The 27,656-nt window shown below is 43.0% G+C and overlaps 5 protein-coding genes across 10 annotated transcripts in view; 4 read left to right on the top strand and 1 right to left on the bottom strand.

The window, feature by feature from the left end:
- Window positions 1-708, top strand: part of emp3a (epithelial membrane protein 3a) — a 3,933-nt gene extending 3,225 nt beyond the window's left edge. Inside the window, exon 5 of the mRNA XM_056605898.1 lies at window positions 251-708. Within this exon, the coding sequence (XP_056461873.1) occupies window positions 251-426 (176 nt within the window). The 3' untranslated portion in view covers window positions 427-708. The remainder of the gene's footprint in view (window positions 1-250) is intronic.
- Window positions 709-1,183: 475 nt separating this feature from the next.
- On the top strand, window positions 1,184-6,287 carry fam83e (family with sequence similarity 83 member E). 4 transcript variants are annotated; one of them, XM_056605890.1, is made up of 10 exons: window positions 1,287-1,436; window positions 1,557-2,699; window positions 2,864-3,010; window positions 3,570-3,694; window positions 3,794-4,222; window positions 4,564-4,611; window positions 4,724-4,783; window positions 4,888-5,131; window positions 5,610-5,816; window positions 6,039-6,287. In XM_056605890.1, exons 2-10 carry the CDS (start codon window positions 2,199-2,201, stop codon window positions 6,219-6,221), a joined length of 1,944 nt encoding a protein of 647 aa, XP_056461865.1. In that variant the 5' UTR covers window positions 1,287-1,436; window positions 1,557-2,198; the 3' UTR covers window positions 6,222-6,287. The 4 variants fall into 4 exon arrangements, with proteins under 4 accessions (XP_056461867.1, XP_056461865.1, XP_056461864.1 ...); XM_056605889.1 differs by having other exon boundaries at window positions 1,554-2,699; XM_056605891.1 differs by lacking the exon at window positions 4,564-4,611 and having other exon boundaries at window positions 1,288-2,699.
- Window positions 6,288-6,579: 292 nt separating this feature from the next.
- utp3 (UTP3 small subunit processome component) lies at window positions 6,580-11,809 on the top strand. 2 transcript variants are annotated; one of them, XM_056605895.1, is made up of 16 exons: window positions 6,580-6,791; window positions 7,040-7,127; window positions 7,864-7,920; window positions 8,020-8,076; window positions 8,180-8,294; window positions 8,388-8,456; window positions 8,572-8,693; window positions 8,953-9,102; window positions 9,194-9,265; window positions 9,362-9,402; window positions 9,489-9,585; window positions 9,984-10,097; window positions 10,196-10,344; window positions 10,441-10,504; window positions 10,854-10,961; window positions 11,457-11,808. In XM_056605895.1, the coding sequence occupies exons 1-16, from the start codon at window positions 6,775-6,777 to the stop codon at window positions 11,544-11,546; spliced, it is 1,410 nt and encodes a 469-aa protein (XP_056461870.1). In that variant the 5' UTR covers window positions 6,580-6,774; the 3' UTR covers window positions 11,547-11,808. The 2 variants fall into 2 exon arrangements, with proteins under 2 accessions (XP_056461870.1, XP_056461868.1); XM_056605893.1 differs by having other exon boundaries at window positions 6,610-6,791; window positions 8,180-8,456; window positions 11,457-11,809.
- On the bottom strand, window positions 11,573-14,079 carry ppcs (phosphopantothenoylcysteine synthetase). Of its 2 annotated transcripts, XM_056605896.1 has the most exons (4): window positions 13,139-14,079; window positions 12,474-12,992; window positions 12,287-12,390; window positions 11,575-12,200 (listed from the first exon to the last, which is right to left on the bottom strand). In XM_056605896.1, the coding sequence occupies exons 2-4, from the start codon at window positions 12,988-12,990 to the stop codon at window positions 11,868-11,870; spliced, it is 954 nt and encodes a 317-aa protein (XP_056461871.1). In that variant the 5' UTR covers window positions 12,991-12,992; window positions 13,139-14,079; the 3' UTR covers window positions 11,575-11,867. The 2 variants fall into 2 exon arrangements, with proteins under 2 accessions (XP_056461872.1, XP_056461871.1); XM_056605897.1 differs by lacking the exon at window positions 13,139-14,079 and having other exon boundaries at window positions 11,573-12,200; window positions 12,490-12,574.
- Window positions 14,080-15,012: 933 nt separating this feature from the next.
- Window positions 15,013-27,656, top strand: part of foxj3 (forkhead box J3) — a 74,583-nt gene continuing 61,939 nt past the window's right edge. The window contains exon 1 of the mRNA XM_056605269.1: window positions 15,013-15,219. The gene's annotated coding sequence lies outside the window, so the exon portion shown is untranslated. The remainder of the gene's footprint in view (window positions 15,220-27,656) is intronic.

Below are 27,656 nucleotides of genomic sequence, written 5' to 3'. Positions count from 1 at the left end.
ATGCAAATTAGCTACCACAGAGTCACATGACAACATGTTTGTGGCGTCAACATCTTTGTCTATGTGACCACTACACGTTATGCCAATGGATTGACTGTGCATCATTTTTGTCTGAATTTCTCCTAAACCTATTTCCCAAATAGTGTACTGTATAGTGTTTAGGGTAGGGGATAGGTAATGAGGGCACAAGGGAGCCAAGTCGAACAGCCTTAGTGTGATCTTTCTCTATTACAATCATGTGTCCCTCTAGGTTTCGCCGCCTTCGCTGCCTGCCTTATCTTCACTTTCCGGCGGAAGGAGATCCTGGACGACGTCAGAGATCTGAGCACGGGCCACTTCGGCTACTGCTTCATCATGGCCTGGGTGTGCGTGCCGCTGCTTCTCCTCAGCGGGGTCCTGTACGTTCACCTGCGTAAGAAGCAGTAGGACGCACACACACACACACACACGCACGCACACACACCCCTCCCTCAGAACCTCCCCCCCCCCAGAGGAAAGTCTTTCAGAGAGAGTGATGTGATGCTCCTCTGTTTCAATGAATGTTTCATTCAGAGACAATTAGGATACTCTGTTTCTCTTTGGTCATGGAGATTCACCGCATGAAGATGTTCTCTGTGTTTGTATTATGATATACACAAATGCTGACTTTTGGTGGTGTTGTGCACCTGCCTATTTTTTCAAATTAAATTCTACAAAAAATATCAAATACAGCCCCTGAGGTGTCACTCTTCTCTTATTTGTTTTCATGCCCCGAAATATAAAATTGAAGGTGGTGTATCATTATATTGTGCTGAATGGCTCAATGGTATGTTTTGTGTTGTGTTTGTCTTACATGCTGCCTTAGTCAGGTGTGTTACAATGGCCTTTAAATACAATGATTCAGAGCTCGGTGCAATCAATAGCACTCGTGATGTTGTGCAATACCACAGACAACCTTTTTGGTGGAGGTGTTTGCAAACTGCCAAACAACAAAATGTAGAATAACCCCACTTATGGCTAACTACCTGAAAGTGGGACAAATATTTAAAACACAGATACGTGTGTGTGTTTGTGTGTGTGTCTGTTTGTGTGTGTGTGTGTGTGTGTGTGTGTGTGTGTGTGTGTGTGTGTGTGTGTGTGTGTGTGTGTGTGTGTGTGTGTGTGTGTGTGTGTGTGTTTAATATCTATGGAAGTAGTGATCCCTTCTTGATGATTACAAAATAATCTTTCTTTAAATAGGTAAAAATTTGGCTGATGAGGTGATCAGGAAATATGCAAAATTTCTTGTAATTGCTCATACCTGCCTGAAAACAAACCTACCAGTCAGGAAAGACAAGTCAGAGAACTGTTGAGCCGTGAGTAAATGATGACACTTGGATACAAAAAATACCACTGAGTTAAATGATAACCACAGAAAAGCATCACTACTTCACACAGCAAGGTTGAAGGCACAATGCGTAAGTCCGAATATTTGAGTTGTGTGTTGTAAAGTAGTTGCTTTTTGGATATGTGACGAAGACTGTAGTGGGGATGGGCGGTGCTTGGGTTGGTCTAAAGTGCATGTGTGTTTTCAGCAGCTGAACCGATCAGTCAGCAGCCTGGCTGGCCCAGCTTGATGAACTCAGACAACAGGGAGAGTTAAGGAGTGGGATGTAGCGTATCTAGAGCAAGAGGACAGACACACACACAAACACACTCCTCACTCACGACTCGGAAGCTTACCGGCGTCTATTGGATCATTGTTTCTTTTTTTAAGAATGCAAGGAATGGTTTTTTTTTTCTTTAAAAGGAAATATCCCACACCTAGTGTGTGTCAGGGAGATCACAGAAGTGGACCACACGGCTAGATGGGAATACGTGAATTTTTCTGGACGTTAATCTTGAATCAATCGAACCTGACAGCTCACCAAAGGAAATATAGGAGGCCTTTCTTTATTTAAGCTCGACCGAACGGATGATAGAACCCTGCCTCTAGGGAAAAACAGATCACATTTTCAAGTGTCAACCAAGAATGCTGCAGCTGCACCCTGCTGTTCCAGTGCTGATCCCAGAGCCAGTGGAGCCGTCGACTGGCAGGTGAACCGGAGTGACTTGGTGTCCAAGGGCAGTCAGTGAGTGTCCCTCTGGGTGCAACAGTGTGACTCTCTTTGCGGAGCCGCACCGCACCACCACCAGCGCAGGAGGGGGTGTGTGTGGGGGGGGGGGGGCAGGGGGCGACCATGTCCAACTCCCACCAGCAGAGCCTGGACGAGGAGGCCGTGTTCCTACCTGTCACCGAGGCCTGTCCCGAGTTCCTCCACTGCGAGAGCGAGCGTCTGGCCGTGGAGAGGCTCATGAGCGTGGGCCCCGCGGCCTTCTATGCCTGCCTGGGAGCGGAGAATCTGGGCGGCTTCCTGTCTCAGGAGGAGGTGAACCACATCAGCGGATGGGCGCATGACTACACCGTGAGCCGGACGCAGGCGGCGCCGGAGTCCAGGGGGGGGGGGGAGGAGGAGAAGGAGGGCAACGGTGAGGACGGCGGGAGCTCAGCGGCACGATGCCTGTCGTCCTGCTACTTCCCCACTCACTCCGACGCCCCCGCCCCCTGTCTGGACCTGGGCTGGCCCGAGAGGAGCATCTGGCCCGGCCGGGACTGCGTCAAAGTCCTCACCAACCCGCCGGAGGAAGGGCAGCCGTCCATCAGAGAGATCGTCAGAAGGCATCTGCAGCAGGCTAGCCAGGTAGACAATGAGACCGAGAGGGATGGTGTTTGTATTTTGTGTTGAAGAGTGAAATTGAAGTGAAGAGAATTTGGATTGGATCGATCTGACGTTCAACAGAGATATTATGGGATCAGAACATCTCTGACGATAAGGGGCGGCCTGCCAAATCTCTGCCCTCACAGGTTATTGCCATAGCAACAGATAGGTTGACGGACAACGTGGTAATAGGTGACCTCCACAGTGCTGCTTCTCGAGGGGTCCCTGTTTATATCATACTGAATCAGAGGTCCACGCAGGAGGACTGCACACCCAGCATGCTTCGGCATCCGGTAGGTCGCACATTGACAATCCTAGACATTTATGAGATGTTTATGAGTTTTAAAATTGAACTTATAGGCCTAGCTCTTTTGCCAGGACTTACCAACCCAGGTCACAATGCGAATGGAAATATTTGGAACATAGAAGAGAAATACTAGGTTCTGTTGAACAGAGATTACCACTATGAACAAAAACACAACAATAGCCATCTTTATCCATCGATAAGCTTGCCCAGTGACTACTCACGTAACAACGTCATTACAACTCATTTAAGACACACCCACGTTTGACAGGTGCAGACACTAGATTCGTAGGTGTAGGCACCTGTCAAACAGTGCAGTTGTTTTTTTAAACATTGACATGGTCATGCTAAGAATGTTAAATTCACACGAAGAACAGGTTGCACTGCATTCATCCTGAATGTGTAGGACCCAGAGAGAATGATCAGGTAAACGGCATTCTGAACATTGTTTCATTTTCATTCATACAAAATATACTTGAGCCATACGTGAAGTGCAATGTTTGACTCAAGTCTTTGTATTTGATTGATTGGTTGACTGCCCCTCACAGAACATGCAGGTTCGCGTTCTTGGAGGGAAAACGTTCTGCTCGAGGGAAGGAAGAATGGTGGTCGGGCAGATGAAAGACAACTATATCTTGGTAGATCTAGAGACAGTTATCCACGGCAGCTACAGGTATAGGCTACACAAAGCCGGCATCTTTCCCGAGAAGCTATGTTTATGTTATGTTATGTTTCCCTATAATTCTTATTTTACTTTACATATCCTCTCCAGTCTTACCTGGACAGACGCCCACCTGCACCGGCATCTGGTCACGCTCCTCAGCGGCCCAGTGGTCGGGTGCTTCGATCGAGAGTTTCGCATCCTGTTTGCCGCCTCGCTCCCCGTGCCGGAGGTACGTGCGGCCCCCCTGACCGTGGGCGATACCACCTATTACCGAATGAACGAGTCATCAGACCTCTGGTACCCCAACCGCCCCCTGCTGGGACCCCTCCTAAGCCCCCCTCCCCCGCCGCCCGAGGGGACCCCTCTGGACTGGGAAGCCCTGGGGGTCTTCCGCCGGAAAAGCTACCCCCATGACAGTCCCACTGACCCGTCGGTGGAAGCCAGGGAGAGGCCTACACAGAACTTTGCGCCATTCGAGAAACAGCCACCCGTCGAGGATGATTTTTCACGGAACATAACTAAACGTCTGGATACAAGGTACACAAAAACACAATCCTGAAAGTTTGCGGTCCCAATAAAGAGATCTATTTTTCACATTGGTGTATTTTAATTGTTAAATTGGAACCATTAGCCTTTATAGATCATCTATAAATAGTGTTGTTTTTTTAAATACACAAATTAGTTGGAAATGCTTGTTAAGAAAAGGTTAAGAGCAACGTTTCACTGGAATGTATTGTGTAACCGTTGAACATGACTTCATTCTTCAAGTCTTATCGCTCTAGTAGCTTGGCTCCACTGACCCATAGAGCACTGTGTGGTTTCTATGTGTTTTGCATTAACAGTTGTTGAGCATGATACCTTCCTCTTATCTTTGGCAGAGACAAGCTAAGGGAAAAAAACACTCCAGGTGCTAACAAGGCTCGAGAGTAGGTCTTGAAGAGATTCGACTTTAAATATTAAGAAGTCTGTAGGTTTTTAAAAGCAATGTTTTAAAATGATAGATGATATCTTAATGGTGATGCAATGTGTTCTCTGCAGAACACAATTCTCGATGACAGATTCAGGTTTCAACTCCAATACCGCTGAAATACCACAGAGGTGAGATGAATAGAAAATGTGAGCAGAAACCGTAAGACATGTCTTTATAGAGAATGTATATGGCAAACATATATCTTATTATTTATAAATTTTTTCTCATCCAGGATTGGACCCAAAATTGAACAGGTCTATAACAGAAATCTCGTCCAAGACAGCCAGGATGTGGAAGACAGGAAATTGTTTACGAATGTGGAGCGCAGGAAAGAGACAACCTTAAAGCACGAAATCATCAAGTATTCAACCAATCAGAGACGAGATCACACAAGAACCCGGGAAGCCCTTCACGAAGATGGACATGTTGACGCGGATGAGATGAGCTTCAGAGCTGAGAAGCAGCCATCTTCTAGAGTGCGTTACTGCTTCACTTAGTGAAATATATTAATTTATATAGAGATACATATATTTGGAGATAACTAAGTGTATACAAAACCATAAAGGTGACATATTATACCACCAGGTGTGAGTGTGATTAGCCGTTAAAAGCCATTTCGAAACTATGCATCTTCTGACATCACCAGTGGGCGTCTCCAACTAGAGTTGTGCTGGATAGATCAGTCTGCTAGTCTTAGCTGGTGGTATAATATGTCCCCTTTAAAGGAAACAAGGATAAGCTTAGACCAATAAGTGTATGTGAAATCGTTTTTGCATTTATTCAAGCATGGTATTTTTATTTGAAGAGTAAGCGTTTGGTTTGTTTATTCTTATTGTGTCCTAATACTTTCCTGTCTAGATCCCATTTGGAAATGAATCACATTACAACAAATGAAGCTTATGTTTATATTATGATGTTGGATAATAAGCACTGTGCTCTTTTCGCTCCATACAGAAACCTTTGATACTTAGGGTGCCCCAGAATGACAACTACAGCTCTCTGAGTGACATCATGAGGAGGCTGCAGCCTCAGCCGAGCACCTCGGCACAGCAGAAGAGGGGATCCAAGATGGCCATGTCGGAGCTCAGCAGATCCATGATGGACCTCAGCGCAGAACCAACTCAAGAGAGGGGAACAGCAGTGCCGAGGTTACATGCAAATGTAAGCAATTCAGATTTGCGTGTGTGTATGTGGCGTGTGTGTGTGTGTGTGTGTGTGTGTGTGTGTGTGTGTGTGTGTGTGTGTGTGTGTGTGTGTGTGTGTGTGTGTGTGTGTGTGTGTGTGTGTGTGTGTGTGTGTGTGTGTTGAAGAAGTTTGGATGAAGGTGTGATTTTTTTAAATCAATAATTCAATAAATACTTAATACATACTCCCTTTATATAGTTCTTTGACCCAGGTCGCATGACACCGGCCATCGCCTTGATGAAGAAAAGGAATGATGAAGTGAAGGTCGGACTGTATCGGACACCAATCTATCAGCCCACTGCGAGGCCTAGGAGTTCCACTTTTGGAATGCAAACGGACTGGAGGAGACCGGGTGACAGGGATGCCGAGATGAAGAACTAGATGGCAAAAAGGACCAGAGAGGCAGTGCAAGAAGAAAACTGTTACAGATTATGCTAACCATAGACTTTTGTTGTTCAGTGTTAACATCCCCCCAGACTTGAAATTACCATGCATATACAAAGAACAAAAAAATCTGGTTCCTTCCTTGTATCATGACAGTGTAACTATGGTGGATTCAAAATAAACATGCAAACCTTATCACAGATTGGAATTCAGATAATGTATATTGTTGATGTATGAATGAAAAACAATATTTTGTGTTTCAACTGGGTTTAAAGATATAACTGGGTATAAATAAATCGGTATTGAGCTGATTTATAATTTATTTGAGAAGGTTAACGTTCTACCAATCAACCGCTAGATGGCGATCACGGCAAATACATACTACTATGTTTGAAACCAGAAGAAGAAATACCGGAAGCACATGTGGAACGCAAACGTGTGCAGGCTTTGAATGATACTATTTCGTGATAACAACTAATTTAAATAGTAGCGTTTACGAGAAATTACGTGTTGTGAAAGACGTTTACGTCTACAAAGTCAAGATTTCACCATGGTTCGACAGATCCGGTTAGTGCTATGAAATCCTGCATTAATTTACATGATAATGCAATGTTTACGATTGTTACAATCATCTTTACATGCAGTGCCTTGCCTTCTCGTCCATAACGCTATACAACCATGTCATTATCAGGGAACCCTTTTCGACAACATGGAAACTGCTTTATTGCTACTCTGTTATGTATCACGGTGTATTCACCGTGATATGGAGAACAAGTGAACAATTCTGCTTCCCTGCTCTTCCCCTTACAATTCAGAGTAAAACGATTTAAACTGCAGAAGAAGCCAGAGCAATTTGACGACGATGACCCTCAAGCCTACAAGGGTGCGCAAGCCCCCGACAAGGTAAGGAGAGGATATAAAAGGATGGCAGAAAAAAGCCTGTGACTCAGGTTGAATCTAAAAACAAGGTTAAGGCTAACGTGCTTATCAGTTAACTGTTGCCTCCTAAAATACATTTATTTCGAGATCAGCGAAATTAGAGTTGGTATTTCGAAATCAGTGAATTTTTTCGTGGTCTTGGCTGGACTCAAACATTATTATCGATCACTTTAAAAGGCTGGGGCTAAATCAACTGGTGGGGAGCCACTATCAAGATGGGGTAACCATACAACGTCTTAGTGAATTCTGCATGTGCTTTTTGCTATTTCTTTTTTTTAACAGTTAACAGTATGCCACAGTTTGCACCATCACTCCGGATAATGCATGTGGACATTGACCAGTTTTGTTCGTAAAAAGCAGCCTCAACTATTTGAGTGTTAATGTGTGGTCTGATAGAACCAGCACTACATTACAAGGTTGCAATGATTGGTCTGTAATCAGTCTGGAAGATGATCATGACATGGACAGTATGTACACAATGACTTGAATTATTGTGTTGCCCTATTCAACGTAAACCAATTCAGTGCTTTGCAAACACCTGAGTTAACTAGGGTTGTCAAGCCTCTATTAAAGGTCCAGTGTGTAGTATTTAGTGGCATCTAGCGGAACGGCCTTGGCAGAAATGGAGGTGGTTAATGTAACAATATCTATATTACTATATCGGTAATACCATTCATGAACTATTGTCAACTTTTTCCAGAAATCTACAGACTTTACCAGGGGCGAGGTGGACCGGTTTCATGATGAAAAGATTGCTGTGAGTTTGTGTTCATATTTGTTCTAAGTCAGCATTATTTGGCAAATTCTTTATCAATTCATCCATTTTACCATAATGTTTTGTTTCTTCTTGTTACAGAAACTTCTTGCCAGTGGTGACAAAGTGGATAGTGACCTTGAGGATGGGGATGATGAGGTAATTAACTTTTTCCCCAGGTAATCACAGGTGCGATCATATTGGATCATGTTTTCTTATTTTTGTTGGTGATTAAGCACAAGGTATTAATTTCAAATTACAGGAGGAAGTGATGGCCCTGGATGACTCTGAGTCTGAAGGAGATGAAGAATATGGTGACGACCAACAAGAAGAGGGGAGTGATATGGAAAGTGATCTAGAGGGGAAGAAAGATACAGGTAAAATAATTGCGTCTAATCCAAGTGTTTGCATGGCCAAATATACCGTTGTGTTTTACAGCGTTACCCATTTTTCTGATGTTTTTTTTCTAGATCTTCCTAGTGACATGGCGTGGGGTAACAGAAAGAACCTCTTCTACGACTCAGATTATGTGGCTGCCAGTGAGTATATCTTTATCGCTCCCTCCATTTCGAATTCAGATTATTTATGACATACGCTTTGATAGTGTGCTTTTGTGCCGGTGGAGCATCTCAGCCCTGGTGTGTTGTGTTGCAGAAGGGAAAACGCAAGAAGAAGTAGAAGCAGAGGACAAAGAGGAGGAAGAAGAAGCTAAGAACATACAAAGACGCCTGGCTGCGAATCTCAGCGAGGAGGACTATGATCTCAATTTATTTCAGGTAGGCATTGATGCGACTCTTGTATGACAATTCTCTTTATTTAAAGATGTATGATTTGCGTGAACTACAGTGACGTTAAAGGTGCTGTATGTAAGCTTTGAGTTGTAAATACTGATGGTAAATGTAAAGGTAAATATAAGGGTTATAAGAGTGGAAGAGAGCAAGATTCTAAAACGAAACACCCCAAAAATTGTCCAGGTCAATTGGAACCAATGAATCTTACCGTAAGCACCGGTTATGATCATGCATGTTATGTTAGGAATTCGCTGTGGAGAAGGACGATAAGACTGCAGAAAAGGATAAGAAAATTGTGAAAGACCTGGATCAGATGTCCCAGAAAGAGAAGCTGAAGCTGCTGAAGAAGGAGTCGCCTGAGATGCTTGAGCTTATTCAGGATTTCAAGGCAAAGGTAAATGGCAAAGCCTTCAAAAGGAGTATCATGCATCATAATGTTACAAGGAGTGCAGCTATGGGCTAACTCTGTACTGTGATGTGTGCAGCTGACCGAACTGAAGGATGAAATACAGCCGCTCATTGAGATGATTAAGGATGGACGGATTGCTCCAGGGAAGGTTAGTCCAAGTTCATCCCATTTGTAGTTTGCTTATTGCTTATATCGTCAAAAAAACCTATTCAAAATATCTTTTTTTTTTCTTTCTTTTTCAAAGGGGGCCGAATATCTCAAGACAAAACACCAGCTTTATCTGAAGTAAGTCTTAATGGATGTACTAATTTTTACACCTTGTTACATTTTGATGCTTTGCTCATGGTAGTTCTTTTCTTTCATCTCGAAAGTTACTGCACAAATATCAGTTTCTACCTGGTCCTTAAAGCAAAAAGAATCCCCGCTCATAACCATCCCGTCATAGAGAGGTTGCTCAACTACAGAAATGTAAGTGACTTTCTTTGCCTATGATTTAACAATGTCTATTTATCTTTTTAGTTTCTTTATTTTGTTATGTGTTGATTTAATTGGGGTTGTATCGTAAAGCCTTTAGGTTGGTTAACTTTCATTGCCAAAGAATGGTAAGTGCAGAGATCCAAATATTTCCCCCTAGCCTGCGGGTTCTCCTAAATCTGCACTTTAGGGGCCTTTAATGCGGTAGTGAACCCAACCATTTAAGCTCACTTGGGCCACTTAGGAGAATCTTTTAAAGTGCAAAATAAGAAACGAGACAACCTTGCCCTGTGTACGATTTTTGCGAGCATGCAAGCATACTATAAATCCGGTTCAGCTAAATATCTGATGGTTCAACTAATCGACCCCTTGCGTGTGTGTGGTGCCTGCAGCTCATCAACAAGCTGGGGCCAGTCGATGCCAGACTGGAGCCCCAGCTTCGCAGGCTGCTAGCTGGGTGGCAGCCGGAGGAGTCCCGCCGCAGGCCTGCCCCTGAGGAGGGCCAAGTATGTTTGTTTGACATTTGTTTGGGATATAGTAACGGTTCCACTGGTTTGAGGGAGAGGTTTGGTCTTCATGGGATGCTTTTTAAATGTGTGACTAGGTTCCTGAACAGGCAGTGGGAGAAGCTAGTGAAGACGACTCAGACCCGGACTCAGATGATGAGGAGGCTGCCCTGCGCTTCTACAAAGAGGTTGAGGAAAAGCTGAAGCTCAAGAAGAAGAGAAGGAACATGGACCCAGATGCGGACGGGTGAGTTATTTTCCCATTTCAAGTACAAAGACAGCAGTAAGTGTTCGGGATTGGTATCTGATGCACATTTTTTCCTCCCCCCCCATTTCTTCCCAGAATGGAGGAGAATGGAGATGAAGAAGACGTTCCCACGGATGCAAAGAGAAAGATCACATATGAGGTAGGCTTTGAAGTGTATTCTTGGAGTTTTATTACAGCACGACATCTGCATTATCGTGCTTGGAAACAATGTACTAAGTGTGCTGCCTGTACATAACTTTTAGTTAACTATTATTTCAGTACAATTTTAATGGAATATCTTTCAGTGAAAGATATTCAGAGAAACGTTTCAAGTTGATTGCGCATGCCTTTACTCCCGTCAATACTTAACCTCTCAAGCAGAGAAGGGCGCAGAATTTGCCTTTAGACAACTCTTGTATATCTTAATACCTACAGAAACTTTAAGTGTCATTAAATGTATTGTCTTAGAAAACCAAGGATCATTGGGATAACAATCTCTTCTTCCAAAGATGGCCAAGAACAAGGGGCTGACGCCCAAGAGGAAGAAGATTAACCGCAATCCCAGAGTGAAGCACAGAGAGAAGTACAGGCGGGCTCAGATCAAGAGAAAGGGACAGGTAAGCATTCTGCAAGATGTTAGTTCAGCCTTGCTGCCATCTGCGCAATTGTAATTGATGAAACTTTGGCTGCGTTCGATTTTTCTAACTTGTGCCCTAATTACCTATAAAGCGAACACTATAGGATATACAATTTAGGAAGCAAGTAAAGTTTAACTTTAGACACAAATGACTGACAGTGACTTATGTTGGATGCATGAAAATGCCGTTTGCTCAAAGAATCTATGCATCTGATCCCTCTATTGGATGAATCGGATAACAATGAAAACCTCTATGCGTCATGGGAAATATTGTGAAATAAGTTGCACACTTCATTATGGGTATTAACTAGTGCACTATATATCGAACCAGATAGAAATCACAATTCAGACCACACTACCAAAATGGTAAAAAGAGTGCGACTAATTCGAACACCGGCAGATTACTGTGCATTTGCAAATGCAAATTGTTCAAGACAGTTAAGAGAAATTCTTAAAAAATGTATTTGTTTGCTAGGTTCGGGAGGTGCGACGCGAGGAGACCAGATACAGTGGAGAGCATTCCGGAATCCGCAGTGGACTCAAAAAGAGCGTCAAGCTTGCGTAACGAACCAGAGATGTATAAATTACGCTGCACAGCATAGCCATCATTTTAACTGTTTATTCAAGTGCAATTGCCTGTATGAAGACCGATTTTCCTATTATATTTCTATGAATCACTTGAAATAAACTTTTTCTGATAACCTTTATTTCACAGTGGCATTATGCAGTTACATGTAAATCACAGAAGACTTGGTAATGACTGTGTACAAAGGCAGACAATGGCATTAAACAGATGCGAACAGTTATTCAGGATGTGAATTTACTCATGCATACCATATGTGGAATGGGGCACAGACAAACAGGTCATTGCACTCCACAAAATAATTTAGCTTGGGCCATCCTGTTTGGATATGAAAAGAGTGTGCGCCCCCGTCAGATTACTGACTATCTTCTCCTCGATCTCCACCTCCTTGCTCTCTTCGTCGTCCGTGAGGATGAGCTCAGCTGAGGTGTCGGGGGTCACCACCACGACATAACCCCGCCTGGTATCCAACACGTTGGCCACCACTGCCTGGTGCCTGTAGGTTTCTAGGGCCTTACGCGCTTTGTCCAATAAAATTGACTTGTCAGTCTCTAGCTTGAAGGAAATAACAAACGCCCGCGGTGCCCAGTCCTTCACCAGCGGGGACAGTATCTTTGGGACCATTTTCATACTGATCTGGAGGGAAGGGAGGGGAATGTGTTTGCATGACCAAATTTGGGGAGAATACAAACAGTCACAAAAGGTTGAATGACAAGTCTCACCTGAAGAGGCCCATTGGATGACTGGATTTTGTGTTCAGGCATATCAGATGCTGGGATGTAGAAGTCAGACACTGCTGCGGCCAAGTAAAACATTGCCTTGGGCCCTAAGCAGAGAGTAAACATGTGAATGTAAAAAAGCAGTTGTCTTGGAAAACATGAGTTGGCTGCAACTATATTTGGTGCATACCTAATGTGCATAGAACCTGAGCTGATGCTTTCAGGAGGTGAAGGTATTCGGACAGTGTGCTGAACTCGACAGGCAGAAGAAGTCCTTCTTTTTTCACCTGCTGATAACGTTTCAGCACTTTGTCTATTTTGGGAAGCTTCTCCTGGTTGACTACCACTTGGTCGGAACCACTTCCCTGCTGTAGACTATCAAGTAGGTTTATTCCGGAGTAAAGGCGTGTGTAGGGGTACAGTGAGCGGTGTCTGTATAAGAAGATCACCGCATAGCCGGAGTCAAGGAAGTACTCCGCAGAGGAAGATCCTCGACGACCACTGCTGAAGTTATCAAGAAAGCGAACGGTGCGGGACTCCAGGGGGACTTTGGTGCCACCGGATGTGATAAGAACCACCTTGCGACCGGCAGATCCGTGGAGCTCAGCAAAGGCAGACATCAGCTCTTTCACATCATCGACGTGAGAGGGAACTGCAAACTCCTGAGATAGCTTTCCATCTATGGAAGCTGCCCTGAGCTTAGCCATTCCTGTAAAAAGTTTGACGTTACCAGAAATCTTGTATCATATATCTGGTCTTTATGCAAAGTGACAGCAGATTTGTTGTCACTTAATAACATGTTATGGTTAGTACTAAGTGCGTAAAACGGTATTGTATATTATTCCCGAAACATACCTGCCGATTGCTCAGACTATGCACGGGCTCGCACTAAACGACACGGTGTGGACTTTGAGTCCTTATCAGTCATATAAAACCAATTGCGACCAAACTTCCTTCCCAAATGTGTATTACTCTTCTTCTTTCTTTCTTTAAGGGCGCTTGGTATCCAGATAGTTGCAATTGCGCCCTCTTCTTGACGATTGACTCATATTTCTTCTTCAAGTGTCATATCTACTATGAGCATTATGAACCAGGCCCATCACTTGTTTCCCTGTTCCAACAACATAGTTCCACTGTGTATAAATGAATCATTTTATTTGTCAACGTTTTTTTCTTAATTTCTCAACCTCTATCCGTTGAATCGTGATCAACTGAATCTTCTGTATGCCTGGCAGTTATCACATTTCCGTATAATTGATTTAGCCTTAGTGGTATCTCTGGTGGTTATTTATTGTTATAAACCTATTGTCTGTATGTCTACTTCCTTATTTCATTGTGTCCCTCTATGAAATCGTAACATTGCTCTACGTACGTAGAACTGACAGTATTTTAGTATTGCAAACACTGTCAGTGCCTTATAGAGCTGCTGGGATCAATAACATACTCGGCTTTTGAGATTGCTATTTGATTCTGTGATTTCTGCATGACTGACTTCTAATCTATAAGTCATGCATCAGATATTATACACAATAACACTTTTGTCAAAATACTTAAATTGTATTGCTAAACGTTCCTGTTAGTTATACATAGGTTCGGGTAACCGTTTCGCGTTTCGATTATCCAACGACGAATCCTGCATTTGAAAGCATGTTCGTTCTCTTGGGACGATCTCCTATCCTATTTGGGTATAATCCAATCTCATGGCCGTTAAAAAGTGTTCAGTTTGATGGTTTAATTAGGTTACTTCGGGCGCTTCGCGTCTTCTGAGAACAGCTCCAGCACCTCCACCATCAGTTGAAAGAGAGACACTTCTATATTGATACCCGGCGCCCCCCATTGGTCGGGAGGACTCCCTGTAACCCCCCGATGATAATACTAATATGATATATGTGATGATAATAATAATGATCAAATAAAAAGTAGTTTTCCTGGTACTACCAACTCAAAACATATGTGGGTGCAAATAATACTTCAAAAGCTAAAACGAAATGTTTCAGTCCTTTCTTCCCGTCTGTTGTAACTTTGTCTGTGTTTTTCAATTATTCTCTTTGGAGAGTTAAGTTAGTTGCCTTCGCCTTTCCTATGTTATTGAAAATATTTTTCATGATTTTATAGTTCAGTATAATATTTTGGCCGTGATTAAAACACGTGGTAATGTAGTATATAAATAATTTCACACAATGCCCACTAGAAGCACTGTTGCACTTTGTAAATGGACCACCGGTATACCCGTTTTATAATAAAATCGGTTACTAGTTTTCGGCAATTCGACCCAACCAGCCAATGAGCCAATTAAGTGATTTGTGTGATTTTGGAGTGGGACAGACATGAGTCAATGCTAAATATAAGTTCCTATGTTAATATGATTAACATATGAACTTTTGAAAGTTCCTATGTTAATCATATCATAATTAAGACATGCAGGAAGCTAATAGGATTGATAGTGGAATTATAATTGCATGCTTTCAACTTTCAATTTTAATTATTGTTACATATCAGTATTATGTTGCTACTTGGGAGAACTGTGTCCATTCTAGTGAACACTTCGATTGATCATGCTTTTTCTAATTTTAAATTAACCTGTAATCTGTAATAACTTGCTTTTTAGGGGAAGGTGAAATATCAGCGCACTAGTTTATTTGTCCGTGGAGTGATGCTGGTCGTTGTTTCAGAAAGTAGTTCCGGTCACTTATCATACGGGAGAGTCCCGGATGTTGGCTCAGCTATCGAGAGAAAGGCGAACGGGGAAAGGCGGAGAACCCAAGCAGGGAAGCCACGGGCACACCGGCAAGAGTACAACGGGTCTGCACAGGGCGAGCGTCAAGAGCACAGACACCGCGGGAGGACACTTTCTGATGAAGAAGTGGAAGGGGAGGGGGCAGTTATTCCAAAACTACACTGGATTAAGAAAACGACATTACAGAGCTTCATCTAGAGTAAGTGAGCTACCAGCAAATAATACGGGAATGGAAGTTAAACTCAGGCCCATGAAATGGACGACTTTCATGGGGAAGTGAGCTGCACTTAAGTTCTGAGGATTGAGCATAGTGAATAGGCCATGGCAGTTTTCCATTTGCTGGGTTTGGGCACATGCTATTCTCTCTGGTTTTATTGTGGTCAGTGTTTAACATGGTAGTACGGGCGATAGCAAATGTTTCCTGTGGTGTTCCTCCATAATTCTAGAAGTTGACAGCTCACGCTAGCTCGCTAGCACAACCGTACAACCAGTGACAACTGACAGAGCAACTTTGACAGCTAGCTAGCCCGATTGGTAGCCAGCTAACTTATCTGAGCGGTGTCCGTGCATGGTTAGAAGAGAAGACAAGTCGTTTTGTTGTCGGTAATAGTCACTATGTTTTTCTTTGGACACTCTTTTGTCAGACCAGTCGCCCCCCTGAAACAGCTAAAGCTAGCAAGCTGGGATCGGAATGCAAGAGGATGTGTCCAACACGAACTGAGTCCACCACTGTTGGTGTCATTCTGCTCTTTGCACTGATGCTATTTGGTCTCGACGCACATCAGCTGTTGGAATGTGTTTTCCTTGTCTGTCAATACGATTTTGTCGGACAGCTTATACATTCCGCGTGAAAAGCGCGTACCTTCTTCGTAAACTAGCTGACCTATATTGAAAACTCAAATGTGTTGTGAGACTGAATACTCAACAAGTGCAAGCATGTTTCAGCAGTAATGCGACTACATTTAATCTTGTATCTTGTTTTTGGTCCCTACACCCGTGTTTTGCATGATAGCTAAGAAAGTAATATTTTTTTAGGGTTTCGTCAAAGGTTTTGCTGTCATATTCTACTACATACATTACTGATTCCATATCTGGCTTTGTGAATAGTATAGGTAAACCCATGCAAGATGCATACTCATATTATGGCAGTAAATATGACTTTCCTTTGTAATTGCCTTTTATGTCAGCATGTACAGTAAAGGTTTCGTCTCAGTCATTCAGTGAGCAGGTTCATCCTTTCCTACAACGTAGGGCCCTTTTTCTTTGCACTGAGTTAACATAAACCCTTCGTGATGGCAGATGCTAATTTATATCTAACCACAACAGATAGTAAATCCCCCAGTGAAGTCCAATCCCGGTATGACTTTATGTTTCTACTAATAAAAGAGCTCTAGTCTTAGTGAGCGCCAACAATAAAAGGTCAGACCTGGTTTGCGTTTTAATCACTCATTCCTGAAATAGCATGGCTATGGCTTGTCGCCTGTATTGGCTAAGCATGCAACCTTGAATGAAAATAATGTTTAACTAATGGTACTCCACTTTAATGTTTTCACTTCGAAGTTACCTAGCACTGGGGATTCACATTTGGTTAATTATTATTAATAAGAAAAAAAAAAAGAATTATCCGGTTGGTTAATTCGTCCTTATTTGGAAAACGAAGGATACAATGCATTTTTTACACATTTCATGGCTCAGACAATGTAAGTGAAATTTTCAAAAATTCAGACAGCACATTGTTTTGGTACATTTTACAAAGCACTGATTTATTTTGATAGACGTTGCACTTATATATTGTAGTAACTTTGAACATATCATTAAACAGGATGTGTTTTTCCATATACAACTACAGTATAAAAGTTAACATATATATATTTTTGATGAATCATTTGTTGTCTGATCACACATCTTCTTAGATTATTTTGTCTTTCATTTTCTTTTCTTTTTTAAGTTAAAGCATCTGATGAATCATCTGAGGCTGTGAAGAAATTAGATTTGAGGAATATTGTCTTAAGCATGTAGTCTGTATAGTGCCTGCACCTTAATGGTTCCAAAGTGCTAGCAACCTCGCTGAGGTCCCTACCCTTGTCTGTGTGTACACACACACACACACACACACACACACACACACACACACACACACACACACACACACACACACACACACACACACACACACACACACACACACACACACACACACACACACACACACACACTCTCTGTCTGTTGCTTATGGCCATATACTGGTACTCATACTTTCAAGCTCTTCACTTTAGATGGGTAAGCTCTTCGCTCAATGGGCCTAGGTTTGGTATAAACATATGCTGTTAAATCCCTTTTTGTTTTTGACATGGGTTATACGATAAGAAGTAGACCTACTTGGGATATAGGTCTTTGGATTATTAATACTTTTCGATGTTACTGTGGTTGCCATTTAGTAGACTGAATATAAATTATAAGGAAAGCTCAAAAATGTTTAGTTGTGGTGATATTAGACTAGCCAGCTGTCCTGCATGGGACTTGATAAATCTATATTGTGATAGAGATTAGAAGTCTTTCTGATAAAACAATGAATGTTTCTTCCCACTTGGCCATCAGCTCTAGTGAGCATTACTAATCAGCCCTACATTTCCCCCCTTTGATACTATGAATATTTCATTACCTAGCAACGTATTTGTGATATTTATTATATTATCATTCCATTTTTTAAGCAAAGCAAAAAAAATACTGGTTTCCATGGTGCCATATTGGGAGTGAATTTAGAGCTAGTTTGTGTGTGTGTTTGTGTATGTGTTTGCATACAAGGCCAGGGCCTCATTTGGAATTCAGCTGTGGCCCTGCGCTGCCTAGCCCTGTCTCACTGAGAGGCTTTTTTAATTTGTCCCCTTGTTGAAGTGATTATTCAAATGGCCATCCGTGAGATGCAGTTATCAGACTCCTGGTGGTATTTGAGCCTGTGGCAACATAAAAAGCCCCCCCCCCCCCCAACCTGAGTAGTTGGAGGCCACCCAACTACAGGTAGGCTATTCCTCTTTACCGTGCCCTGGTATAGACCACCTCATCTGGCTTGCCCTGCAGCCAATAGCTGACCGAAATAGTGGATGCTTTTGGCTGGAAAAATGCACAAAGGATGGCATTTTTGTTATTTTTGCGATTGGTATCGATGGAGTTTCGTACAAATTCTAGGTAGACTAACAAGCCCCCACTTATTTATATTGCATAAATACAAAACCATCTTTGTTCAACGTTGATGCAAGGAACATGTATGTAGTTGTTTAGAGCTTTCCCCATGCACAACAGAAACAGAACGTGTTGTTTTTTTCTCCTCTCTTGTGGGTCTAATGTCGAATCAGTGGACATTCTTGTAAGGGATCGCTCCCCATGCTTCACTTTCATCCAAACGTGTGTGTGTGTGTGTGTGTGTGTGTGTGTGTGTGTGTGTGTGTGTGTGTGTGTGTGTGTGTGTGTGTGTGTGTGTGTGTGTGTGTGTGTGTGTGTGTGTGTGTGTGTGTGTGTGTGTGTGTGTGTGTTAGCTCGCTCTTCATTAACAATGCTGTGTGTATCACTAGAATGCAGATGAGCTCTGAAGCCATTCATCTCGCTGAAAAATGCCTCCCCGATTCTAGTTTGCAGTCATATTGTGTGAGACCACTTCTCCATGTTAAAGAAGTCTCTTCATGTGCAAGAGATCAGAGGGGGATAATTGCACTTAAGTGAACCTCATTTAGTGCTGGCCAGAGCAATTACTGTTACTGCAGTTCTAGGCATTTTTTGGGGGGGGGCCTGAAGCAACTGTCATAGAGGCTCTAAAGCGAGATATGAAATGGTGACTAGAATGACATTGGCATAGCATCATGGGAAATTACACATTTTTGGCTGGATCTTAATGAGGTTTTTTGGGCTGTATTTGCTCAGCTGTTTTTGAATCAAAAGAAAAGCATGATTAAATATGACAATAAGCCACACATGGCCGTTATTAAAAGTTTAACAAATTATTCGCAAGGTGTTTTAAAGGTGAACAAATGCCACCACAACTTATTTTGCAGGCAAGGCCTCCTGGGTATCTCGAAGATGTTTTATCATTAATTTTATTCAGAAGTCAAAATTTGAGTTTTGCTCAGCTGGGTGCTTTAATCTATTTTTGCTGTAAATTAATGAATTTTTAAAGAGCCCCATGCTGGATATGGATGGATGTGGGGATGCCGCACTTGTTCAGAGTTTTTCGAACAAGCCTTCTTTCCAACCCCCACTACAAACCCAGTCTCCCATGCACGCACACACGCACGCATCCACGCACGCACACACAAACTTTAACCTCCTCGGGAGTGAGTCAATTTACCGAAGCAGTACAGTTTCATTTTTTTATTCATCCTGCAAATACACTGCCTTATTCTCCCTGTTTCAACACCCAACTCCCATCCACAACACTTGCAATGTATCGCCACGATGTAAACTAATTCTATACAGTCCCAATTCATTCATCCAGAGTGGGAAAGGGTTGTGGATATGGATCTGTTATGGAAGCATGTGATATTTAATTCATCATGTAGCTTTCCAAATAACAGCAGCCACTGAGCTATTAGGGGGAACACTTCTCATTCAAAGAGATCGCCTTCACCTCCCCTGGTTGGCTCATCTTTTACTTTTCAGTGTTTTACAAAGGAAGTTAGTGCCCTCCGCTACAGGGCTTGATGGTTAAAGGTTTGTGTGTCGGGGAGAAGAGTGGGCAGGGCGCGCCGTTGGGTGAGCTCTGGCAACACATGGCGGCCGCTGTGTAGAGGAGACTGAGCACATGGTCGGGAGCAAAAGCTATGAATCCACAGAATATAAACGACTGTTTCAAGCTTGGTTTAAGTTCCAGGGAGACTGGGCTACGCAAAATATGTTGGGTTAGAAACATGTGATGATGTGAAGGTTTTTTATGAAATATAATATGAGCGGTATGGATATCTCTGTAATATCCGGAGCTTTGAATTCCTTACATTGAAGTCAAATTAATTGTGCTTCTTCTTTTACTAGACGTAAGACACAAAAGTCAAGGCTAGATAGTGGTTGTCATTTGAAGGTTAGGAGGATGTCTTCTGCTCTTAATGGATACCTAAAGGCACGGATGGTATATGACTGGCATGACTTCTGAGGCCTGAAATCATTTAATAATTCATCTTATTGTTTCCGGTGTCCTTGAATTTGGTTCGCCCCGTAGAGCGTCAGCATATTTGATTTTGACTTCTTTATTATTTGTCCTACGCTCGGTTGAAGAAATTGATATGCTTCTATAATTCACACTCTGTTTTCAGGGAAAAGTTTCTGCTAAGCTTCCAGAGCTTAGCTAATGATGGAGCTCCCACTAAACTATTTGCACCTTCTTTTAATTACTACAGTGACTAGCTTATGCTCTCGCAGCAAATCCAAAATTTAGCTCCTGGTAAAAGGTTAATAACCTGCTGAAAGAATGATGTATAAACGAGGTAATCTTAACCCTACCTGAAAATGGATGCTTTTCAGTAGGACAAAGCTTGTAGGATTTAAAACAAAACCAAAACCAACAAAATTACAAGGCTGTATTCAGACCATAACTAGTATTACTCTTGCTACATTGTAGTACATTGTTTACCAGCTTATTCTTGTGCTCTTGTTTTTTATTTTCAGCAAGCAGAGAGTGGAAGTTCGGCGAGGGATGCACAGCCCTGAACCTTATTAGGGAGGTTAAATGTAGGGTTAGGGAACTAGAACGACATGGCTGGCTTCTACCTTGCTTACGGCCTTTCTCTGCTAACCGTTATAGTGGAATTCGGACAAACTGTGTGTGTGTGTGTGTGTGTGTGTGTGTGTGTGTGTGTGTGTGTGTGTGTGTGTGTGTGTGTGTGTGTGTGTGTGTGTGTGTGTGTGTGTGTGTGTGTGTGTGTGTGTGTGTGTGTGTGTGTGTGTGTGTGTGTGTGTGTGTGTGTGTGTGCGCGCACGCACGCACGCGCGCGCCCCCCCCTGTGATCTAGAGTGCAGCCTGCCAAGTCTTGCAGATGGGACCCTTTTTTCTTCTTTTGGGTGGGAAGAAGTTGTGTTTGCTGGCCTGCAACTCACCAATGTCTCTATGCCAAAGTCTTCAATATGATTTTACTTGTTGTTAAAGACGTTCTGCATGGTTGTTTTCCTCGTCAAGACTGTGTTTCTGGGGAAACCTGATTGATTAGCTCTAGATGCAGGCTTTTGTGTGGCATCTTCGACCTTGCGAAACAATCCACCCACCCACCTACACTTTTAAATGCTGGCCACTGTTGTAGGTTACATTGAAGTTGGTTGGTACGTAAATCTGCTGATGATAACCGCCTCCCTTCCCAAGCATTCATACACTATGTGATTTATTCTTCCTCGAACTGTCTTTGGTATTTCCTAATTCTCTCTCTCTCTGTCTCTCTCTCACTCTCTCTCTGTCTCTCTCTCAACAACACGTCTGTTGAGAATAGTGAAGAATGCATCTAGTTACCCAGATGAGTCACACTTCCTCTGGCCTGCGTGCTTCTCCCTCCGGGTGGATGAATGAGAGGGCGCCGGGGCTGGCTGGAGGAGGGGCTAACTGAGGAAGGAGGGTTGTGTGGGTAGTGTCTACGCGTTCTGTGTTCCAGCAACCCATAATGTCATTAAGAAAGTTGGTGTGTCTGCAATGCGCCGTGAATTGCGTAGTACAGTGAAAATTGCACTTCATCTGATCTGTGTGTGGGCCTTTTTTCTGAGGGGACTCCTTGACTTTCGGGGCTGAGTCACAGTCACCTACCACCACCACCCTCCCATACGACGGCTGTGCTGCCGGCCTGGCAGCACTGCCTTTAAGATAAGCCCCATTGACTCAGACTGCAAAGGAAGGGGCTCGTACCTCAATTCGGAGTAATCTTACTCCCGATCTCTTCCCACCTCCTTTCCTCACTGGCTCAGGTTTGCTTTCTTCAGTGTAGTGGTGGAATGCAAAGGATGCAATCAAGCCTCGAGGAACTGCGGGAGTGTAGATGCAGCTGTCTCTCGCTAATAACTTTGTTGTGAGGCAGGTAATTGAGATTCGGTTTGGCGGGGAGTACAAACCTGGATCACTTTTGTTTGAATCTCTCAGCTCCTTGCTGCCGCCGTCTAGGTTTAATAGCAAATTTAAGTGTACGCCAAGGTGAAAGGAAGCCCTGTGACAGTCTTACTATTCGCAGACTCTCAGTATATCATTACACTCCTCAACAAGCGTCTCATCTCCGTACCTGCCCTGCCTGGTCCCCTGCCAGAAAGTATGAGTCACCAGAGACTGACTGACCTACTTTTTTTTTTTCAGCCTTCTAGGAGTGCCAGAAAGTTAAATACAAGTCAATTAACATGTGGCTAAACTCATACCGTTTTTTTTCTTTCTTGAGGCTTAGTAAGCATAATAGTTACCACGGAGCAATTCTTGGTGTTCTTACAAAGACTAAAGACGTGCGGCTGTCAGCTGCAATATGAATCCTGTCTCTTCTTACCTTGACTTTTGACCTAGTCACTTATATTAGACCAATTTCCTGTGTAGCCTATTGGTACGCTGCATAGCCTTTATTACTTTTCAATATAGTTAGTTGCTTGCATTGATTATGCTTGCATTGGATGAAAAACCCAAGTTTGATAAATGAATGAAAATGCCTTGAGCGGCAGTATGTATTTATTTATTTATCTATACTGTCTTGTGCAGTTTGATCATTTGCTCATATATTTTGCATGGGCTCGAATCAAGGGTAGAAAGTTTAGGGTACACAAATTATTTTCTCAAACCACATGCCCCAGTCCGCACAGAGGCAGCGACTTTGCTTTTAATCACTCATTTAAATGTTTTTGGTTGCGTTGTTTCTCATTGCAGCAGAACCCACTCCCCCCCCTAGTGTGGTAGATTGTGAGGCCTTTGACTGCTCTTTTTCCCCATCTACAAGACTCCCCCCCCCCCCCCTTTGATATGTCAGTTGTGTTTGAGTCTGCCTCCTTCGTCTCAACACGATGGGCCCTGCTTGGCCTGCCCCCCCCCCGGCATGCCGCCCCAGGGTGTGTGTGTGTGTGTGTGTGTGTGTGTGTAGTCATTTATTCAGCTTCCTCTCAAAGACTACCATGCCTTCACTTCCCTTCTAGTTTCCCTGATTAAGATGGCAGGCAGAGCTTCGGTGGGCCAGAAAGGCTAAACCTTCTGGGGGGGCGCTGGTTGTTACAGTGGGGGGTAAAGAGAGCGAGTGTGTACACGGGAGACATTAAAGGACTTGATGCGCGCTGTGCAGCTCCGTTGCACTGCTGTTGCTTTACCAGGCTCAAATTGCTCACTGATTTTGTGTGTGTGTGTGTGTGTGTGTGTGTGTGTGTGTGTGTGTGTGTGTGTGTGTGTGTGTGTGTGTGTGTGTGTGTGTGTGTGTGTGTGTGTGTGTGTGTGTGTGTGTGTGTGTGTGTGTGTGTGTGTGTCGCCAAAAATGGGTTTCTGACAAAAAGTGATCATAATTAGGGCAGAGTAAATCAACACATCTTTGGTTTAATGTTGATTGCTGCTTAGGGCTCATCGCTAATAATTCCTGTCAAGTCATGAGAAGTGACTTTAGTTTTTGAAATGTTCTTGTGTGTTCTCTGATTAGAATTTTTCGTATCACTACTCTCCAAGGGTGTTACTGCTTTGATACTTTCTGTAGATTTAATTATCTGGAGTAATGTGCACGGCATTAAGCATAAGGCCACCCCCTGGATGTTGAAAAAACCTGTGGTGCAATCGTTTTTGTGTGTCAGTGTATCAAATGCAGGATCCAAGTTGCTACTTGTATACCAAGCTGCTTTTTCCCATAATGTCTGGTTAAAATTGTACGTAAAAAAATAAATAAATAAAGAAAAGCTTTGCGTTTCATTCTAAAATGTATTTTCGGGTATTTTGAAGACACAATGGACTTGTCAGTGCATTACTCTTAACTAACAAATCTAAGCGCTAACTAACTTGAAGGTTAAGGAATTGAAAGTGGTGCATCCTAAAATAATTCTTAATAGTAGTTCTCGTTTTTGAGTCAAGAAATTCCTCATCAGGCATTGATAAAAGCGCATGACCCAAGTGTCAAAGTTTGTGTCAAACCATGTTTTACACAAAACACACCATATATTTGTGTGTGTGAGTGTGTATATATTTATTACATGAACATGAACCGGTGTGGTTCACTAAATGCTTCACGCATTTCTCCTGCCTTCATGATTGATTGCAGTGGATCAGAAGTCTGGCCGAGTCGACTCTCCCCTCCCTCCCCCCTCCCCTCCCTCCCCTCCACAGTGAGTCATGTTGCGAGCCACATGACACGCCACTTTCGCCAAATGACTCATCCCCAACAAAAGCGTCTCACTCGGTGTAGGCCGCGATGGGCCTGGGATTGTGGTCTTCTTTTTCTTCTAGGCCCCCTGCCCTGCAAAGGTGGCGCTGTGTGACATTTAAAACAACTCTTGACCATCGGTTAAGATGAACCGATGAGTCCGTGCAGTGAGCTATAGCATTTCTCTTTTTCCTATCTTTACAAAGAAAAAAACACACCTTTTAGTTTGCACGTTTACTTTCACGTTTGAAAGTTGGAACAGAGTTAGTCGGCAGATCTAATTCCCTCCTGCTTATTAAAATTCTTCCGCAAAAAGTCCTCAACCAATCAGAGCCCTTAACCTTTCCATGAAGGTCATGTTTGTTTTCTGCTAAGGAACTGCGATCTGCATGCGGCAGAGTATGCATTTATGTGTGTGTGGTTGTGTGGTGTGTGTGTGTGTGTGGGGGGGGCGGCAGCTTAAGTTGCTGTGATTTATAGAAATATGAATGAATTCCCTGGGCAGCGGCCCATCTGCTGTGTGGGTTGTATGAGGGCAGCGCCCCTTCCCTCGGCTGCATCTGCACTAAGCTACAGGGGGAGGCCAGGCCCAGGAGAGCAATAAGCAGAATTACCCACCGTGTAGGCCTGCTACCGCACTGCACTCTTTGCCCTTGAGCAGCACACGCTTTCTCATGCTCCTCCATTGTAATAAAAACGCACTGACAGGTAATGAGGCCAAGACGTGTAAATGAGGAATGATGACTGTCTCCTGGATCTGTGCGATATTCTTTTGGAGTCGATGAAGACTGATGGCACGGGAGGTGGCGTCTGGTGTAACGCGTGAGCACGCTGCACCGCTGAGTGGGTTAGCTTGGCAACATGCATGGCGGAACTAGTTTCTTTTTTTAATATATGTTACGTGTGTGTGTGCGCAACCACGCATAATGCCCTCTGCAAGACTCATTGCATGCATGTGCCCTGTCTGCAATCCTAAAGTAGAGCTCTCGGTGTGTGTTTCTCTCTCTCTCCGTCTCTCTGTCAGGCGAGTGAAGCTCTGCAGAAGCAGCCACTGGGAGTTCTGTTTCATCTCCTCCTCATTCTTCTCCAGAGCAGACATGCAAATCCGCTGTAATGAGCGGTGTGTGTGTGTGTGTGTGTGTGTGTGTGTGTGTGTGTGTGTGTGTGTGTGTGTGTGTGTGTGTGTGTGTGTGTGTGTGTGTGTGTGTGTGTGTGTGTGTGTGTGTGTGTGTGTGTGGGGGAGGCTGGTTAGGATGGAAAGGTATGTTGCGGGGAGGGGGGGGGGGGGGTTGGATGGGGAATGTGCTCAGAAATGTTAAAGTGAAGGAAACTTAAAAGAGTGGTGGGGGGGGGGAGGGGAATATCAGGCAGAGCAGGAGAGGTGGAGGGATGATCTGATAAGAGGGTTATGTCGGGAAGATGGAGGTGGTGAGATGCCGTCTTCCTCTCAAATCAAGTGTTCATTAGTGCGTTGAGACTTTTCTTCGGTTCTTCCCTTGCATTCGCTTAAACACGCAGGGTGGAAGTTGCTGTGTCAGGTTAATTAACTGTGTTTTTACGTCTGAATAAATGTGACGAGGCGTAGCGCAGTGCTTCGCCAGCAACCAAAGGCCACACTCCTATGGAGTCTGTTATCAAGATTTAGAATCTGCTCATTGTTTTAATTTGACATTGTCTCCCAATACGAGGCCGCCAATGGTTTATATTCTAAATGAAAATATAGATGGGATTTATTACTGTGAATTGAAAGTTTTACACTATTTGCGAATTTTTTTATCACCCTTCTGCAAATATGTGTTGCTATTGCTGTGTTGCATGATATGGAGGTTGAATGTAGGATTTTACTTGTGCAGAAATTATGTTTGAGAACTATTAATAATCACACAAACTGGTATATGTATCAGTTTATTTGCATTTTTAGTTTTGAGAAGAAACCGTGCCGAAGTTTTGAATAAAGGCTTACTATCATAGGTTCCTATGTTTGTATCATATCATGATCTTATTTTCGAGAGCGTTAGAGAGAGAGCTCCTCGTAGTGTCTTATTCCAATGAATTGTTGAACTTGGAAAACGTAACTGGAAGTGAGCTAAATTAACTTTATGCACGGTTCCACTATATATATATATATATATTAGTGCTGTCAGTTAAACGCGTTATTAACGGCGTTAACACAAACCAATTTTAACGGCGTTAATTTTTTTATCGTGCAATTAACGCAATTTATTATTTACAATTATTTTTCTTTGGCTCAAAACAAAGAAGCAGTAGCCTGACTGCTATGTTCAAGGCAGTATGTTTGTATGTTCATCGTTTAATTGCACTATAGGCTTTTTTTTTTTGTATCGTCCTGTTTTGATCAGTATATGCCAATGTTGTTATCAATAAAAAAACATTTGCACAAGGCAAGCCGATGCACTTCTCCATGTTGATAAGAGCATTAAAATGAGAACAATTAATGGGACAAAGAAATCAAGGGATATTTAGCATAGAAAAAAGACTTGCAATTAATCGTGAGTTAATATAAATATATATATATATATATATATATATATATATATATATATATATAAAAATAAATAAATAAATAAAAGAAGAAGCAGGTAGAAGTTCAAACAATAGAAGGTGGGCCATGCTTTTTGTGCTGGTACAGGTTTGTGTATAGCAGAATATGCACATTTCTTAAGAGGAGGTAGCAGGCAGCATCATGTGACATTTATTTTTGCAGTCCATGAATTTTGCTATAAAACCCATTAGCGTGCCCCCCAGCTGTCCAATAGCTGCATAAATGTGGCTTTATTCACTCATAAAGAATTAAGTCCTAAATCAATGTCTGGCTGTATTGGCCTCTGGTTCCATCCAATAATGTAAAACACTCAAGACTTTTGATGAGCTTTGCAGATCGATGGGAGGTTAACAGCCATTTCACGTGGGCTAAGACCTACAATATGTTACGAGGTCTTTATCCCTCGGGAGCAGCTCTGACGTCCAGAGTTAACGTCTGCCGTACAGCTGCAGTTGAAGTGTGAGGGGCCCAGTCCTCGCTAGCAGTAAACTAACGTGAACTACCATGCCGTAAAAACAATGAATGAACCTATCAGGGTTTACTGATGGACACTTCTCAATTGGCCTATTCCCCCGAATTACAAGTGAGACCGATACGCCATTTTTGCAAGACATTCTGCGGGACTCTCATAGAACGAGTCAAAATGTCAAAGGGACGCTCCAAATGCTGCCTCATACATACCCTCATGCTCCTGCCTCCCCTCTCTGAAGGGAGTGTTTTTCTATATGGTCTCAGCCTGGCCGGTCAGTCGTC

Source organism: Gadus chalcogrammus, chromosome 13 (genome assembly GCF_026213295.1).
Source record: "Gadus chalcogrammus isolate NIFS_2021 chromosome 13, NIFS_Gcha_1.0, whole genome shotgun sequence".
Classification (NCBI taxonomy): domain Eukaryota; kingdom Metazoa; phylum Chordata; class Actinopteri; order Gadiformes; family Gadidae; genus Gadus; species Gadus chalcogrammus.
Note: the sequence above shows the minus strand (reverse complement) of the source record. Positions and strands in the feature narration are given on the sequence as shown.